Source organism: Myotis yumanensis, unplaced genomic scaffold (assembly GCF_028538775.1).
Source record: "Myotis yumanensis isolate MYYU_CA2020_CCGP unplaced genomic scaffold, mMyoYum1.0.hap1 SCAF_14, whole genome shotgun sequence".
In the NCBI taxonomy this organism is placed as follows: Eukaryota; Metazoa; Chordata; class Mammalia; order Chiroptera; family Vespertilionidae; genus Myotis; species Myotis yumanensis.
In genome coordinates this window covers 10,078,779-10,096,545 of record NW_027223765.1, presented here as the reverse complement: position 1 = coordinate 10,096,545, position 17,767 = coordinate 10,078,779, and the positions used below count along the sequence as shown (strand labels likewise).

At 40.5% G+C, this 17,767-nt stretch overlaps 1 protein-coding gene and 1 long non-coding RNA gene across 29 annotated transcripts in view; one reads left to right on the top strand and one right to left on the bottom strand.

The window, feature by feature from the left end:
- LRRFIP2 (LRR binding FLII interacting protein 2) overlaps positions 1–15,870 on the bottom strand; it is a 101,477-nt gene extending 85,607 nt beyond the window's left edge. For 10 of the 28 annotated variants that reach the window (XM_070391695.1, XM_070391696.1, XM_070391706.1 and 7 more), the window contains exon 1: positions 12,923–13,017. In XM_070391695.1, the coding sequence (XP_070247796.1) occupies positions 12,923–12,981 (59 nt within the window). In that variant the 5' untranslated portion in view covers positions 12,982–13,017. Of the gene's footprint in view, positions 1–12,922; positions 13,019–14,049; positions 14,067–15,605 lie in introns of those variants that run through there. The other 18 variants (XM_070391711.1, XM_070391713.1, XM_070391710.1 and 15 more) reach the window with 9 other exon arrangements.
- An 81-nt stretch (positions 15,871–15,951) lies between these two features.
- LOC138992761 (uncharacterized) lies at positions 15,952–17,536 on the top strand. The gene is made up of 4 exons (XR_011468134.1): positions 15,952–16,249; positions 16,462–16,554; positions 17,032–17,192; positions 17,286–17,536. It is a non-coding gene; the product is annotated as an uncharacterized lncRNA (long non-coding RNA).
- Positions 17,537–17,767: the final 231 nt, after the last annotated feature.

The window sequence follows — 17,767 nt, the reverse complement described above, 5'->3', positions numbered from 1 at the left end:
TTTTTAAAAAGAGAAATTATATTTATGTATATACATATAAATTAAAATTAAGCACGAAATACTTTTTCTAATTATCAAATTATTCCAATAATATTTAGAATATTTAATTTTATGCTAATTATCAAACCTCGCAACACTTTTTTACCATACTACCCATGGCAACCTAAGAGAACGTGTTATTACATTAGCCTCAGAAAACTGCAGTCAACAGTCATTTTACTTGTTTAAAATTACTACAGCTATTTCTAAAATCTATTTCCATTCTAGAAGCTAGAGGGAGGGCGGAGAGGAATTTCAGAAAAGTCCTTCAGCCTAAAGCTTTGAAAGAACACATTCAAAATATTTTAATGGAGGTCTTAAAGTTACAAAGGTAACTTGGCTTTTTAGTGTAATTTTAGAAACAATTCCAATTAACCCATTACCACATAAAGATCAAATGAAGGTTTATTTTATTGCAATTAACAATAACCAACACTGTCCATCAACAAATATCTGAGTCCCTGCTATTGCCAGGTAGTAGGGAGGTGCCAAATATAGTGATAAACAAAACTGAAGTAGGCCGATGATTAAGGATATATTTATGGATCCATTATTGTTGTAAGTATTATAGGTCTACTTTTAGAAGAAAATAGAAGAGAAGAAAAATTAATCCTTCAAGATTAAATAACAAAGATGATTTAAAAAAAGACCATCTAACTACCTTTCTAACACAAGGTACATATTTGAAATAAAAGATTCTCATGGGAGTTGCATCCCAATTTGTATGAACTTCCACTTCTTGAGAAATACAGCTCATTTAGCTAAACAAGGGTTAACTTAAAATTTTTCTAATTTTAACACAATAAATTTGCAAAACTTCATTACATTGTGAGTCACAAAAGAAATCTCAAGTAAATTTGTCCTAACAGAATAAACTATATTAAAACTATAAGTGACTTTAATGTACTGGAATTTACTTGATTCAGGCAAAATAAAATAAAACCACTCCATCAATCTATCCACTCTTCCAAAAAAGTATTCTCCAATGAAAATTCCAGCCATTCTCATTTTATCTGGCATCATTTATTATTCCCCATAGAGAGCTTGTTATGTTTGTCAATCAGAATGAAGAGTGATAATAGTTTATTACTCTGCCATAGAAAATATATCTGGATATAAGTAAGAAAAAAACTCATTTAAATGGAAACAAACAAAAGAATGAATGTCTAAAAGTAGCAGCTGATAAATCTGAGCTACTAATCAGGACAATTTCTGAAAAACACAACTCATTAGTCTCCCATCCTCTTCATCCTCAGCATAATTTTAAAGTTCGTTCATAGCTTACTAAATAGTAATGGTGCACAAATATTAATCACCTACTGAGAAAAAAAAGCAGCAGGCAATACAAAGTTCCTTTTCAGACTAGCATGACAATTTAGCTAACATACTACTGGATATCATCCAATTATTGTCCTTCAGCCAGCTTTCCAAGGACACACTGAAAGACATTTCACAGAAGCATGAGACAAAAACGTAGGCATTTTCTAATTCTAGACACACAAAAATAATTACAGAAGAAAAAAGATGTTGCTGAAAGTATATGCAACAGTAGTTTCATTAGGAGGATAGGATTATGGATGCTTTTTTTTTTCTTTTTCTTGATTCTCTAAAATTTCAATAGCACTGGAGAAAGATAGACACATTTTTGAAAAATTAAAACATTCAAATCCAAGGCTCAAAGAATAAATTGGCCTTAAAGTGAATCACAACCAAATTAGGCACAATATACTATACAGCTGAGGCACACTACCTGAACCAATGATGATGGTACACTTTTGAATACACTCTTTCTCCTCTTTCCCCGGAATCCATTTTGCTTCTTTCTTAACTAGTACTGCCATAGACTTTAGTTAGACCTGCCAGGATATGCCTAGCACACAGATTTACATAAAGAATTATCTTGGCCCTGGCCGGGTAGCTCAGTTGTTTAGAGCATTGTCCTGACATGCCAAGGTTTCAGGTTCGATCCCAAGTCAGGGAACATACAAGAATCAACCAATGAATACATAAATAAGTAGAACAAATCTCTCTCTTTCTCTCTCTCTCTCTCTCTCTCTCTCTCACTCTAAAAGAATCAATAAAAATTTTTAAATTATCTTTTCTTACAAATGCCTCAAAACAAAACTGTTTCAACAAGCTTCAGGCTAACCAGTCTGGAGAGTAAGATGACAAAAGGAAGGAACAGCGGAAGAGGATAAACAGGAAATGGGAATAAGTTCTTGCCTGTCTTCCTTGTCCTACCTACAGAGGGTATCTAGGTTTTTAAGTGATTGGCCAGGTCTTATCACCTTTTTCAACTGCACAAGAGGCAGACCAACCATTAAACCATTACCAATTTAATAAAACAATCTAGTGCTTCGGGCCAGCATGGCTCCATGGTTGACTTATAAACCAGGAGGTCATGGTTCGATTCCCAGGCACCATCAAGGTTGGGGCTTGATCCCCAGGGTGGGGCATACAGGATGCAGTGGACCAATGATTCTCTCTCATCATTGATGTCTCTGTATCTCTCTCCCCCTCCCTTCCTCTTTGAAATCAATAAAATATAAAATTAAAATAAAACAATCGAGTGCTTTTGAAGAATTATATTATTTGTACTCTGTAGGCAGGCATCCTTAAAGGTTTTCAGCTCCTATGCAATCTATCTTCTAATAACTCCAGAACATTCTATATCAGTGATAGGGGAAAACCTTAGAAGAAATATTTCTGGCATAGGCAATGGAAAACTGCTTTTCAACAAAACGATAAAAATAAGGATAAAGACTCAAATATATTATTTCTGTTACTTATCCTAAAAGGACTTTCAGTAAGTTTCTATCCCAAAGGACACTTTTCCTGAGGAGCCATGCTACTCTCTCCCAGCTTTTCCTTAGTGGTATCGACTACACCAAGAGCTAAACATTTACACCAACAAAAACAAAAGGTCTGCATTTTGTCAAGTTCTTTACCCAGACAATGTCAAGCTGATTTTTTCCAGATGGTTTTGTCATTACATATTGGTCTATCTAAGGCAGCGGTTCTCAACCTGTGGGTCGCGACCCCTTTGGCGGTCCAACGACCCTTTCACAGGGGTCGTCTAAGACCATCCTGCATATCAGATATTTACATTACGATTCATAACAGTAGCAAAATTACAGTTGTGAAGTAGCAATGAAAATAATTTTATGGCTGGGTCACAACATGAGGAACTGTATTTAAAGGGCCAGAAGGTTGAGAACCACTGATCTAAGGGAAAGAAGGAAAGTACCTTCAGAATGCTGTGGAATATAAACCTTCCAAAATAGATACATCAGGAAGGCTTTCTCTTCCCCAATGATCTTCTCATATAACACATTTCTGAAAAACAGGCATTTTGCCACATTAAGTGGCACTTCAATCATGAGATTGTTCCCTTTTGTGAGAACAGAATGTGTATGTAATGTCAGTATGTCACATTCTAAATACAGCACACTTAGTTCTGTCTGGATACTGATAGTTGCAGTTCCCTCATATCTAAGCATTTCATCATGGAGAACTCAAAACACTGGCATGGTAACAACTCTGCATCAGAGTTGTCATTACAGATAACTCTGGTCTGCACAATGAAACACTTGGTAGTTATTCATAAGCAATTCACGGTATCTGGAATGGCACCTGAACTAAAGGCAGTGTGACTGCAGTTGTTCCCACTGGACGGGATTTCAAGTGAGAGGACGTGGGTTCATCTGATTGCACAAGCAACTGCTGCACTGTCCTTCCTACTGCCTGAGCCTTGGTTTCTTCATCTGTAGAGCATAAACAACTGTTCCACTATTTAACATGGTTAATGTGAGGCTCAAAGGCACTAAGTGCAATCACTTAATAAACTTATAAAGCACCATAATTGTTTAAAGTATCTTGAATTAACTACCTCTTTTACATATTTAGTTTATGAAGCTGATAAAAGGGCAATCCTTGCCTTTCTTTACAATTTCATACTTTTAACTAACCAAAAATATCTTCAAGTTATTTCCTACACCATGCATTAGATGATATGATTAGCCATGGTAAGAAATTTTGCTAAAGCATGGAACAATCTGGAAAAAATAAAAATGCCTTAAAAAAATAAAAATGCCTATAGTATAATCATTATACTATTCAGTATATTTACATAATGAAATTTAAAAATGTTTAAGGTACTTTGTGGTCTTCAGTCTATTTTTGAAAATCTAAATGAATACACAGGTTTTGGGACTGTGACCTTATAATGGGTGTTATTAAGAGCCTTACTTGAACACTTGACTTAGAAGAAAATAGAAGATAGAGGTCATTAAATGGTACACTTAAGATCTATCTATGCATACCTTTCTATGTAATTTGTAAAAATACTTATTTATTTATTTGAGAGAGAAAGAGAGAAACATCAATTTGTTGTTCCACTTATTTATGCATTCATTGGTTGATTCTTGTATGTGCCTTGACTGGGGATCAAACCTGCAACCTTGGTGTATCAAGACTTGGTGTAAATGAACTACCTGGCCAGTCTATGCAATTTTTACTCCAAAAGAAAAAAACCTCTAAGCAAATATTGAACTCTAGTCAATGATGCACATACTGAAATATTTAGGGTTGAAGTGTACTGATATCTGCTGCTTATTTTGAAATGCATCCAAAAAAGTAGAAATAACGGATAAGAGGAATGAATATAGAGTATAGATAGGCGATAAAGTATAATAAAACAGTATAGTGGAATCCAGATAGCAGGTACATGCATGTTCACAGAACTCTTTCAACGTTTCTGTGTGTTTGAAAATTTTTATGTTGGAGGGAAAAGTAACTGGATGAGAAGGTAGACAACAAGTAAACAAGAGTCACAGGAACTGAGAACTGCAATAAAAAATATTTTCTTAATTTCATTCCACAATATTTTTTGATTTTCAATAAACAAAGTAGGACTAAAAACTAATGTTGGTCATCTCTGGTAAAACCATAATTTTCTACCAGATTTAACATTAACCATCACTCTTAGAGACATAATGAAATTCAAAGTAAATGAAAAACACATTGCTAATTTTAAGCAGAATAAACACCATTGAATTAACCTTTAAAATTAAAAATCTGACTCAAATCAAAAGGTCAAATTAGAACAAAAAAGGAACCACTAATGTCCTCAAAGTTCTGGGAAAAAAACACATCATTTTTTTTTTTAATTTAAATATATTCCATTGATTTTTCACAGAGAGGAAGGGAGAGAGATAGATAGCCAGAAACATCGATGGGAGAGAAACATCGATCAGCTGCCTCCTGCACACCTCCCACTGGGGATGTGCCCGCAACCCAGGCACCTGCCCTTGACCGGAATCGAACCCGGGACCCCCCAGTCCACAGGCCGACGCTCTATCCACTGAGCCAAACCAGCCTCGGCAACACATCAATTTTTAAGTCTACAAGTTTTTATTATCAGGGAAAAATTATTTGAAATTTTCAGGTTTCCCTGAAGGCCTCTATGATTCCTTCTACCCCCTGTAGCTCACTCACTGGAAAAAAAAAATAATAGCAACACGAGATATTTTTATATGAGAAAAGAATCCTATATAATAAAACCCTAATATGCAAATTGACCAAATGGCAAAACGACTGGTTGCTATGACATGCACTGATCACCAGGGGGCAGACGCAGGAGCTGCCCCCTGATGGTCAGTGTGCTCCCACAGGGGGAGCACTGCTCAGCCAGAAGCCGGTAAGGAGCAAGGAGTCCCAGACTGCAAGAGCTCTGGACTGCGAGAGGGATGTCCACCAAGGGGTCCTGGACTGCGAATATCCTGCACCAGGACTCTAGTTTTTACATGAGAAAGGAAGATGTCAACATTTTCCCTCTTTGGAGCCATGCTTGTTGGTCAGCTTTGTGTAGCTTAAACCTGCCTTAGATAGAAAGGGCAAACAAATATCCTGAATGGTAGGCAAGATACCAGAAGGCAACAAGGAGACATAATGCAATATAAGTATAATGTTCATGGGGAATGATTGCAGAGAAGAGCAGAGCGAACAAACAGCACAGCTGTGAGAGTAGCTAATCCAGGTGACCCTCCAATCCAGCAATATATGCAATGAGTTCCTCTTAAGTTGCACTTATTTCTACTCATAAAAGTCCTAATACCAACACTTGGTTCCTTTTTATAAGAATAAAGAGAAGAGAAACCAAGATGGCGGCATAGGTTAACGCCGGAATTTGCTGCCTCGAACAACCACTTCAAAAATACAACTAAAAGACGGAACGGACATCATCCAGAACCACAGGAAGGCTGGCTGAGTGGAAGTTCTACAACTAGGAGGAACCGAGAATCAGAGGAGGCGCAGTGCTGAAGTAAAATACTAAGGTGCGGAGTGCGCGCAGCGCGGGCTGGTGGCTGAGGGCATGGTTGTCTGTTTCAATCCGGAGGGAGCTTCAGACTCTGAGCTCCAGATCCGGGTGAGTCTCTAGGAACCCAGACTCAAACGGGAGAAGCGGGACTGTCTGGCTTCGGTCCCTCCGAGGTTTGCAGCGGTTGCTGGGACAGAGAGGCAGAGCCCCTGGGGACGGACTGAGAGCAACCATAACTGCTCCCTCCTCCACCCTGTTGATCCCGTGGGACCCGCCCCGCCCAAGCCCTGCACAGAGCCATTTGCCGGATAGCCTCAGGCAAAGGCTAGATTAGCACCTCCCTAGAGGACAGACGTTCTCCCACTGCAAACACAGCTGATTCTCACAGCCAGTCAGCCTGGAGGTAAAATCCCTCTAGTATTAACTACAACAATAAAGGCTTAACTACAAGACTGCGCACAAAGACCACAAGGGGGTGCACCAAGAAAGCATAAAAAATGCGGAGACAAAGAAACAGGACAAAACTATCAAGGGAGGATACTGAGTTCAGAACCACACTTTTGAGGTCTCTCAAGAGGCTTCTAGAGTCTGTCGATAAACTTGATGAAATGTACAGGAAATCTAATGAGACCCTCGATGGTGTGATAAAGGACCAACTAGAAAGTAAGCATACACTGACTGAAATAAAGAATCTTATACAGACTCCCAACAGCAGACCAGAGGAGCGCAAGAATCAAGTCAAAGATTTGAAATGCGAAGAACCGAGAAACACCCAATCAGAAAAGCAAAATGAAAAAAGAACCCGAAAATACGAAGATAGTGTAAGGAGCTTCTGGGACAGCTTCAAACGTACCAACATCAGAATTATAGGGGTACCAGAAGATGAGAGACAGCAAGATATTGAAAACCTATCTGAAGAAATAATGACAGAAAACTTCCCCCACCTGGTGAAAGAAATAGACTTACAGGTCCAGGAAGCGCAGAGAACCCCAAACAAAAGGAATCCAAAGAGGACCACACCAAGACACATCATCATTAAAATGCCAAGAGCAAAAGACAAAGACAGAATCTTAAAAGCAGCAAGAAAAAGAAACTCAGTTACCTACAAGGGAATACCCATACGACTGTCAGCTGATTTCTCAACAGAAACTTTGCAGGCCAGAAGGGAGTGGCAAGAAATATTCAAAGTGATGAATGCCAAGAACCTACAACCAAGAGTACTTTATCCAGCAAAGCTATCATTCAGAATTGAAGGTCAGATAAAGAGCTTCACAGATAAGGAAAAGCTAAAGGAGTTCACCACCACCAAACCAGTATTATATGAAATGCTGAAAGGTATCCTTTAAGAAGAGGAAGAAGAAGAAAAAGGTAAAGATACAAATTATGAACAACAAATATGCATCTATCAACAAGTGAATCTAAGAATCAAGTGAATAAATAATCTGATGTACAGAATGAACTGGTGATTATAATAGAATCAGGGACATAGAAAGGGAATGGACTGACTATTCTTGGGGGGAAAAGGGGTGTGGGAGATGCGGGAAGAGACTGGACAAAAATCGTGCACCTATGGATGAGGACAGTGGGTGGGGAGTGAGGGCGGAGGGTGGGGTGGGAGCTGGAAGGAGGGGAGTTATGGGGGGAAAAAAAGAGGAACAAATGTAATAATCTGAACAATAAAGATTTAATAAAAAAAAATAAATAAATAAAATAAAAATGCATCATAAAAATAAAAAAAAAGAATAAAGAGAAAATGCCTGGCCAGCGTGGCTGTGGTTGAGCATCAACCTATGAACCAGGACGTCAGTTAGATCTCCAGTCAGAGCACATGACCAGGTTGTGGGATCAATCCCCAGTGTGGGGTGTACAAGAGGCAGCCAATCAATGATTCTCTCTCATCACTGATGTTTCTATCTCTATCTCCCTCTCCCTTCCTCTCTGAATCAATAAAAAAAAATACTTTTAAACAATGGCTTAAATGGTAAATTTTGTCATGTATATTTTACCACAATTTAGGAAAAAAACAACAACTTGGGATGGGTAACAAAAGGTGAGTTTGGTAACAGAGGTAAACAGTGACTGTCTCATTTCCTTGACGATCCACTTAGATATAGTAATATCCACGACAGGGGAAGAAACATCTACTTCAAAACTGATCCCCCCTCCCCCCATTTCTTTCTTTAGTCTTATAATCCTTGGGTCACTTAACTGAATTTTTTTTTAAAGCAACAACATGTATGCTTACTAACTGTACTGTTTGTTATTATTAATGATTTAAACCATTTAACAGGAAAATAAATATTTAAACATCCTAATCCTCTGCATACAGTATACTGTACTCTCTTTAACTTAGAAAACAGAGAGCCAAAAGATTGCTCCTAGCTGGTAAAATGTTTCCACTTTAAAAAGTGGGGGGTATTGAAAGAATAACAAAGCGATCAGAATAAGTAACTTAAAAATTAAACTTGTTGCCCAGCCTATGTGGCCCAGGGGTTGAGCATCCACCCATGCACTAAGAGGTCACCAATTCAATTGCAAGTCAGGGCACATGCCCAGGTTCCAGGCTCAATCCCCAGTAGGGGGTGTGCAGGAGGCAACCCTCTCATAGATATTTCTCTCCCTCCTTCTCTCTTCCTCTCTTTCCCTACCCCTTTCTCTCCCTCTAAAAATCAATAAAAATACACTTTAAAAAAATTTAATTTGTTTCCTAAAGCAGTAGATATATTTTATAGCAAAAGTTGTTAAGCCCTGGCCTGTGTGGCTCTGTTGGTTGGAGTGTTGTTCTATACACCAAAAGGTCTCAGGTTCAATTCCTGGTCAGGGCACATACCTAGGATTTGTGAGTTTGATCCTATTTGGGGCGTGTAGGAGAAGCAACCAACTGATCTCTCCCCCCGCCCCCCCCCTCGCCCCCCTTTAAAAGTCAATGAACATGTCCTTGTGTGAAGAAAAAAAACCCAACTAGTTAAAATGTTGGTGTTCATAATGAAGGAAAACCAAGATATACAGAGCTCAAAGTGAAAACAATGGAAAAGATGAACTATGATTCTTTTAAAAAGGTTTTAATATCCCACTTCTGAAAATCAAAACATGCTCATATGCATGTTTTGTACAAGTAAAGCTTGTACTCTGAGGCTTTCCCAACCTCTTTTCCACCATCTCACCTCTGCTCTGCTCTAACCTCACTTTTTTGGGGGGAAGAGGGGGAGGAGTAAAAGGCTGAAACAGGGAAGGAAGATAACAGGAATAAACCAGGTAATAGGAATAGAGAAGGGGTAAAAACCAAAAACACTGCAGTTTATTTTTTTCTTCTCACATTGAATACTAAAAACATCTTCATCATCAAATGCTACCAATCAAATTTCTAAGGGCAAGAAAAAACTAATTTCCTGAAGTCACAACCTAACCTAAAGGAAAGGAAAGGACACAGGCTTTGCATCTGTAAATTAAGTCTATGTGCCAAACTCCTCAAACAACCTTTACTGCAATACAGGTTACAATTAAAAATGATGACATGGACCTTGGTCCAAGGGTGGAGCCCTAAGCTCTTTTACAGCTTTCTAGTCTAACAAGTGAGATCAGTTAAAGAACTTTAAACTGGAGCGCTTCATTCTCTAAGTATAGAAAACTCCAAGGTTTTTATGAGAAGCACATGGTACAGACAGCTATGCTGGGAGCTACCATCTGATAATAACCAAGAGTTTAAAGAGATAACTTCATGATATTGCACTGTTAACAGCTCTATGGGAAGAAGAGAATGAGAATTTGGGCAGAAGCTAATCTCTGTATGAAGTCAAAATAATCCTGCAAAACAGCTCAACACTCCCAGTGTCCTTTTGATCCCAATGACAAGTGTGAAGGTCTCTGAATTAAACTATTTCAACTAGGGGCATGGCCTCCCTATGCCAGTAGTAGTAATGGTTTTCCCCTGTTGTAAAACATGTGGCTGATTCTTGGCACACACTCTCAGAACCAGAATGTAATATCAATACTGATACGGACCTGTCTGTGCTCTTGTGTGTGCACATTTTCCTAAAACACTTTCCTCATTCGTTTTCCTTGATCATGCTCTTTCCTTTAAAAAGGAAGACAAAACACTGGATCCTAGGGTATGCATGCTAAGCAGATTTTCACCCCAAAATGTAGCCTTAATCTTCTGAAGGCAAATGTCCTTTACAGGCTCCCTCTTCTGTGGATGCCACTTTCCCTAAACCGCAGGCCTTCCGGATTCACAGCAGGACCAGGACAGATTACAGTTATGTGGTAGGTTCTGTCAGGCAAGCTTTGACAAGGCCTCAAAATAGACCCTGGGCACCAGCCAGGGAAACTGCCACTCACAAGTTCCAACTTCATCCTAACACATTAGCCCCGTAGCACTTTTATTTTTCTCTAGTCTCTCTCATGTTAAAAGGGCAAAGATTCCTGAATCTCCTCTAGTCATGAGTGAGCTACATAACATAGAAATTAAAAATTTTAAACCTCCTTTATCCTGCTCACCACACTCTGCAAAATAAAGACTGAATCTGTGCCTACCTCCTGCCTTGGGAAATTAACCCATCAATAGCACTCTGGTTTGCAAAAGGATTTTTAGATCTCAAACTCCACAGAGGTTTATTTTATTATGAATAGACTGGGATGAAGAAGATAAAGGAAAAAGAGACTTGGGTTATTTATTTCCCTCATGACTAATAACATAGTAGCAGACTTCAGCAGGGCAAGAAGTTAAACGATATACAATGTTTTTAATCAATATTGGTCATAAAGTTCTAAAACAATCAACCTACTACGAAAGGTATTCATTTAACTATTACCAATTATAAATGAAGTGATTTGTCCATAACAGTTACCAGTCCTTAAGCTACAGTATATTTATCCTGCCCAGGACAAATAAAATTAACTACCTGTTACTCTAAAATGTTTTAAATTGTCTTATAAAATACAGTTGCAGTATTTTTTTAAATGGAAAGAAGAATAAGTAATACAAGTAATTAAGAGCTCCTTTCTCCTTCTGCAAGGTTAATAAATAAGTTGACTTCTATTATAAAATAAAGTCAAACATAAGATTGAAATAAATTTTTAGATTTCACAATACTGCAATCACACTTTCAGAAATACATTCCATACAAAGACTTATAAATGAATTGTTCACTATAGCAGCATTTGTATAAAACTACAAACAATCTAAATGCCTATTAATAGGACATGGCAAAATAAATTATGAAAAATGAATAAATTATGGTTCATCTACATTGGGCAGGACATCCAGTCTTTTTAAAAAATCAGATGGGAAAGTGGTTCAGCAGAAGTAGAAGAGGATATAGGAGGGATAAATGGTGATGGAAGGAGACTTGAATTAGAGTAGTGAATACACAATAGAATGTACAGATGTTGCATTATAGAATTGTTCACCCGAAACTTATACAATTTTATTAGCCAATGTCACCCCAATATATTCAATTAAAAAGTTTTAAAAAATCAGATGGACATATGTACTAATATAGAAAGAGCTCTAAAGCATATCAAGGGTAAGAATGAAAGGAATAAGACATTTCTCCTAAACATATGTGATTGTATATGTAATAGAAAATTTGGAGAAGGGTACACAGGAAACCATTAACAGTGGTTGCTTGGATTAGAGGGTGGGGGAATGAGAAAAGTTTAGCATAGAAAGGAGTTTTCCTTTTCACTATATAACGTTTTCTTTTTAAATGTTTTATCAATTTTAAAATGTCCTACAAAAATCTACTGACTCCATAATGTGAGCATTCTCCTTCCATGTATGCCGTTTTTTCCCTCTTCTTAACCACTTCTACTCTTATCTACTGCTGTCCCCACCACTAGACCAAAACAAAAGCATGCATATGCAACAAATCTCAGAGTTTCTTCAAGAAATACAATAGCATGGCCAGTGTTGCTCAGTGGTTGAGCATCAACCTATGAACCAGGAGATCATGGTTCCCAGTCAGGGCACATGCCAGCATTGTGGGCTTGATCCCCAGTAAGGGTCGTGCAGTAGGCAGCCGATCAATGATTCTGTTTCATCACTGATGTTTCTATCTCTCTCTTCTTCTCCCTCTCTGAAATCAATACAAATTATATAATTTTTTAAATTTTTTAAAAGAAATAGAATTCTCTGTCTCCCACCAAAATAAAGAAATAATAGAACAAATGAAAAAGTATAACATGATAAACCCAATTTTTAGCCCATTGTTTGATTCCTTTTAACTCTGGCCCAATTTATTATAGGCCAATAAGTTTTAAAAGTGCAATGGGCAACACACACACAAAATCATTTTGTCCTGCTCAGGTAGCTCAGTTGGTTAGAGCATCATCTGGATATGCCAAGGTTTCGGGTTCGATCCCCAGTCAGGGCACATACAAGAAACAACCAATGACTACATAAATGGGTGGAACAACAAATTGATGTTCCTCCCCTTTTTGTCCCCCTTCTTCTTTCTCTCTAAAATCAATAAATTTTAAAAAAATATTTTAATGATTTCCACAGGTGTCCTATCTATCATCTTAAAGAGGAAAATGGAGGAAATGGACAGATATTTTACTCACAGGGTAAATTTGCTCAATTTCTTCCTTCTGAAGTTTAAGAGTTCTGAAATGATGGTCATAAAGTCTACTCGTTATTTGCAAACTGGACACAGTAGTATGTTTTCCTGGTTAAAGGACCATCTCTCCATTCAGAGTCTCCAGAGAGAAAGCAACTATCTAAAAGGAAAAGGTTATGAAAGGGCCTTTTGTAGGTGCAGTGATCTTATGATGCAGACAGAAGAATTTATTTCCTCTTAAGTGACCCTCATCGACATTCCCAGCACACTGCAGGGAGATTTTTTTTCTATCCATCATCAATTCTGTTCCTTTTTACACCAAGAGCAGGGTAACCAGTTCACAAAGAGCTTTGCAATAAACTGCTCCCTCCCTCTCATTTCTAGTAAAGATCTGTTTTTGTTTTTGTTTTCAGAGATAAAGAATCTACTTTGTCAAATATATTCTCCCTATCACTTTTTCTTTCATTGCAGAGATGCTTAAATCCTGACCTAAGGAGGCTTCTCTTCACTATCTACCTGTCCAGACCATCAGCATGGTGATGGTGGTTTCCACAGGGGATTTTCCGAAAGGGGATCTCTGATCACGGGGAACTGAAACCCTTATGTCACTATTGGCTGGACAAAAACCAAAAGCAGCATTAGGGCACATTCTGAATTAAGAATCAATAATCTAGGAAACAAGATGCCAAAACTTAGTCAAAGAATTAAAAGGAATTTGGTAAGCAAGACCAACAGGGTAAACTTACCATTACTTTATCACAGATAACTGAAGTTCTTTATAAATGAGAATCAAAGTAAAATAAGCTGAATTCCAGAAAGAAGAAAAGGAAAACAGTCTAAGAGTATCAAGAACTCTGTTTCAAAGTTATTTTGCTTAACAACATTTTAAAAGCCAAAAGGATCAAGTTACATTTCAGCATAAAAAAGTTATTTCTAGTTTTAAATGAATTCATTCCAATAGTAAATGACAACTTCAGTACACACTTTCTTCGACACCAGAACTTAGGTAAAGAAGTCACTAGATATAGTCTCATTCCACATTTTTAAGGATAGATTGGCAAAATGGGTGAAACCTTTCACTCAAAAGACTATGTCGTACACTGCAGGTTCTTTCAGTGAACTTGTCCCTACCTTAAGGATGGTAGCTCTCCTTTTCACTGACGTTGTTTCTGGAGCCCTTCATTTATCTTCCACATTGGGCAAAATATGGGTAAAAATCACAACAATCTACCTAGGAACTAACAAACAATTCTACACCCAAACATTCTGCAAAAGTTCAATTTTTATTTCCTTACCACACTTCATGACAATAAATATCCAGCAACAAACTTAACCAAGTGGGATACAACACTTCCTATAAAATGAGTGAAGGCACCTCAGAAAACAGGCAGCAACAAACGTCTAGCTTTCCTCTGCTCCAATTTTAAGATCCAAATCAATGATTCACCAAGTAGTGACCTAACTTCCTATATGAATCACCCTTTCCAAAATTTTTATTCTACATCCCTAGAATACTAGATCATCAACTCTGTATTTGCTAAACAAAACATGATGTTGGTAAAACAGGGTTAATTCTGCAAGACTGTCAAACCACAGCAAGCCTCCAATCCCAGCCAACTCACTCTTATCTGCAACAACTGTGCCTCCTCCAAAAACAGATTTATCCCCAAAATAAAATGTTATCTTGAAAAAATGTTATTTTAAACATTAAGAAAATCAGCCATCCATCCTCTGCCTCTGCCTCTCCCTCTCAGATGCCATCACTGTATCCACACTCTCTTCCTATCGTGATTTTTAAAAAAAGGAATGGCCACTCTGTTATCCTCACACACCTTTGAGTCAATTAACCTACTCGACAGGTTTTTTTTTTTCTTCTATTGATGGCAGAAATGCTGAGTCATTAAATGGAAACTCAAAGAAAATGTGCTACAAATTAAAGTTTAGGATAAAAATATTTCCCTAGCCACATCGCAGCAGCCTGATTATTTGTATCTCCCGCAGTGAAAAAAAAGTAGAGCAAACCCCTGAACTTTTCCGCTTCCACAGCTCACCCCGCTCTGCCCCCCCATAAGAAAGGAAACAAGGTGGGTTTCCGTAGGTCTTCCTGCTTCCCACAGGATCTTCCCAGGCAGGAGAAGCAGGCCTGGCTGGACTATATAACTTAACAATCCGGGTGTGCATAACACCCCCTATTAGTCAAGCATGAAGCCTGACACTCCTAGCCAGCGCCAGTTATGCCTGCACTTCAGTTCGGGTCAAGGAGGAAGAAAAAAAAAAAGGGGGCCACTAAAAAAAAAAAAAAAATGCTACGCCCTCCACCGGCCCGACACCGTTCCCTGGGTGGACCGGCAGGGACAGACCCGAGAGTGCCGCGTCCGGGAAGGAGGGGAAGGCGCCACGAGCACCCGGGGCAGAGGGACAGCAGCCCGCTCATCTGCTACAAGGCGAGCAACACCTTCCCCCCCGCGAGGACGCAGAGTGCGCGTTCGGCATCAGGCGAGAAGCCGGGCACCGCGGGAGGCGGAGGGCGACCCTGACCCCGGAGCCCGCCCGGGGACGCGGCCAGCTCCAGCGGAGCCCGGCCCCCGGCAGGGGTCAGCGGCGGCGCGGACCCCGGGCTGCAGAGGACGGGAAAGGGGGCCCCGGTCCCCGCTCTCCCCCGGACCGCGGGGAAGAGCAGCCCTTACCTGTCCCTGGACGCGGGCAGTGGCTGCGGCGGCGCCGCCCGGGAAGGGCCGGAGCGCGGCCCGCCCGCCGGGAGCCCGCCGGGGCGAAGAGCGGGGAGCAAAGGGCGAGGGGCGCGGAGGGCGACCTCGGTCCCAGGTCCCCGGCCAGGCGGGCCGGGCTGGACACGGCAGCTCCAGGTGCCGGCGGCCGGTCAGCCAGTCACGCCGGTGTCGCCGGGGCGCCGCGGCTCAGGCAGCGGGAACCAGCCCCCGGGAGGAGCCGCAGCCCGAGCGGCAGGCGGAGGCGGCGGAGGGGCGGGGCCACAGGGTCGGCGACCCGCTCACCCGGAAGTAGTTGTGGCCGCGGCCGCGCGCGCGATGGATGGGCTTGATCCCGGCCGAGCCGTGTGCGCCCGGCTGCCCGCGACGAGCTGCGCGCCGCCGGGGGAGCGAGGCTCCGGCCACCCCGCCCCGCCTCGCGAGATGCGGGGACCCCGCCGGACGGAGGGGGCGGAGTGCGACCGCCGGTAGGCGGAGGCCCGGGCGGCCTAGAGGTGGCTCCTCCGGGTCCTCGACCAGGGCCGGGGATGTGAATGGATGCGCGTTTCTGTTCAAGGCTGCACCTGTCCTGGTCGCCTCTAAACTGTCCGCCCTCACGGGCTTGGGTAAGTAAGTGTGCCGGGGTGGCAGTTCCGACTGTAGGAAACGGGGGTGAGAGGCTGAGTGGGTGCGGTTGAAATGCTAGCAGCCTGATGTTCAAAATGAAAACGAGTGATTTTAAAAATCGTTTCCCCGAGAAGAATGGTGGGGAGTGGGGAGGAGGAATGCACACAGTCCATTAGATACCTGCTAGACACAGACCTGTCATTCATTGCAGAAGCCCCTCTGCAGACCCACAAGGTCCAAGGCACTGGAGGAAGACCGGGACCCTGCTCTCTGTGTGGTAGACCGATTTAAACAAGCAAGCAAGGTAATGGCAGATTGTGTAAAAGGCTCTGCAGGAAATGACACAACAGTGATGAGAGAGATTATATTATATACACCCTTTGGCAGGATAGAATGGCTGGACGAGACCATTAGAGGGAAGTGACGGTTGAGCAGCCTCCAGAGAAAAAGAAGGAAATACACGTAGGCACAACTTTACCTACAGGGTTGGTTCTAGAACCCCCTGGATAAAAGCCCACGGATTCTATGTTAAGAACCTGTCCCCAAAGCCTTCTAGGGGCTGTTTCTGTGCTTCTGTAATTTCAGGAGGCTTGCTCTCCATTTAGCCTTCATGGGGGTTTGGACTACATCATTGATAGGAGAGGTTCAAGGCATGAATTAGGGAACTTTGGTCTGCAGACAGTGAGACCTCAACACATGCTTCATTGCATGATACCCTCGGCCTTGAAAGACAATTTCATTAACCTTTCACGGTTTCTCTTTCTGTGTCACTTTTTCTCAGATCTGTGAGCAAAATAACTTTTACCTGGGATCAAGAGGAGATTAATCTTGCCAAAAGAGCATCCTATTTTATGCTCTGAATAAAGGATGAATGACATATTTTGATGAATCACTTAAAAGACAAAATTAAAAGCTGATTTGCAAGAAAGAGTACCTATTCAGGTAATAATGCATTACCTGAATAATATCAATAAACTCAATGATTTTTTTCTTTTTTTAATATATTTTTAAATTATATATTTTTATTGATTTCAGAGAGGAAAAGAGAGGAGGAGAGATAGAAACATCAATGATGAGAGAGAATCATTGATTGGCTGCCTCTTGCACGCCCCCTACAGGGGACCAAGCCTGCAACCCGGACATGTGCCCTGACTGGAATCCAACCATGACCTCCTGGTTCATAGGATGATGCTCAACCACTGAGCCACAATGATAGGCCTCAATGATGTTTATTAAATATCAGTTTATATAACTGCATAATTAAACCAAAGATTGTTTGGATAATATTACGATGAAACTCTCTTGCCCTTTTTATTTTACTCTAACCACTTGTTTTGGCTCAAACCAAACTAACCGAGAAATATTTTGTTGTGTCTTCTGGGAAATCTGGGAGGGAGCTCACACTTATTCAGTACCTGTGATTTGCACAGCATTGTGATAGCACTTAAATATATTATCCCTTTCCGTACTGGACCAACCTTCAGATATGGGGGTTACTATACCCATTTTAGTAACAA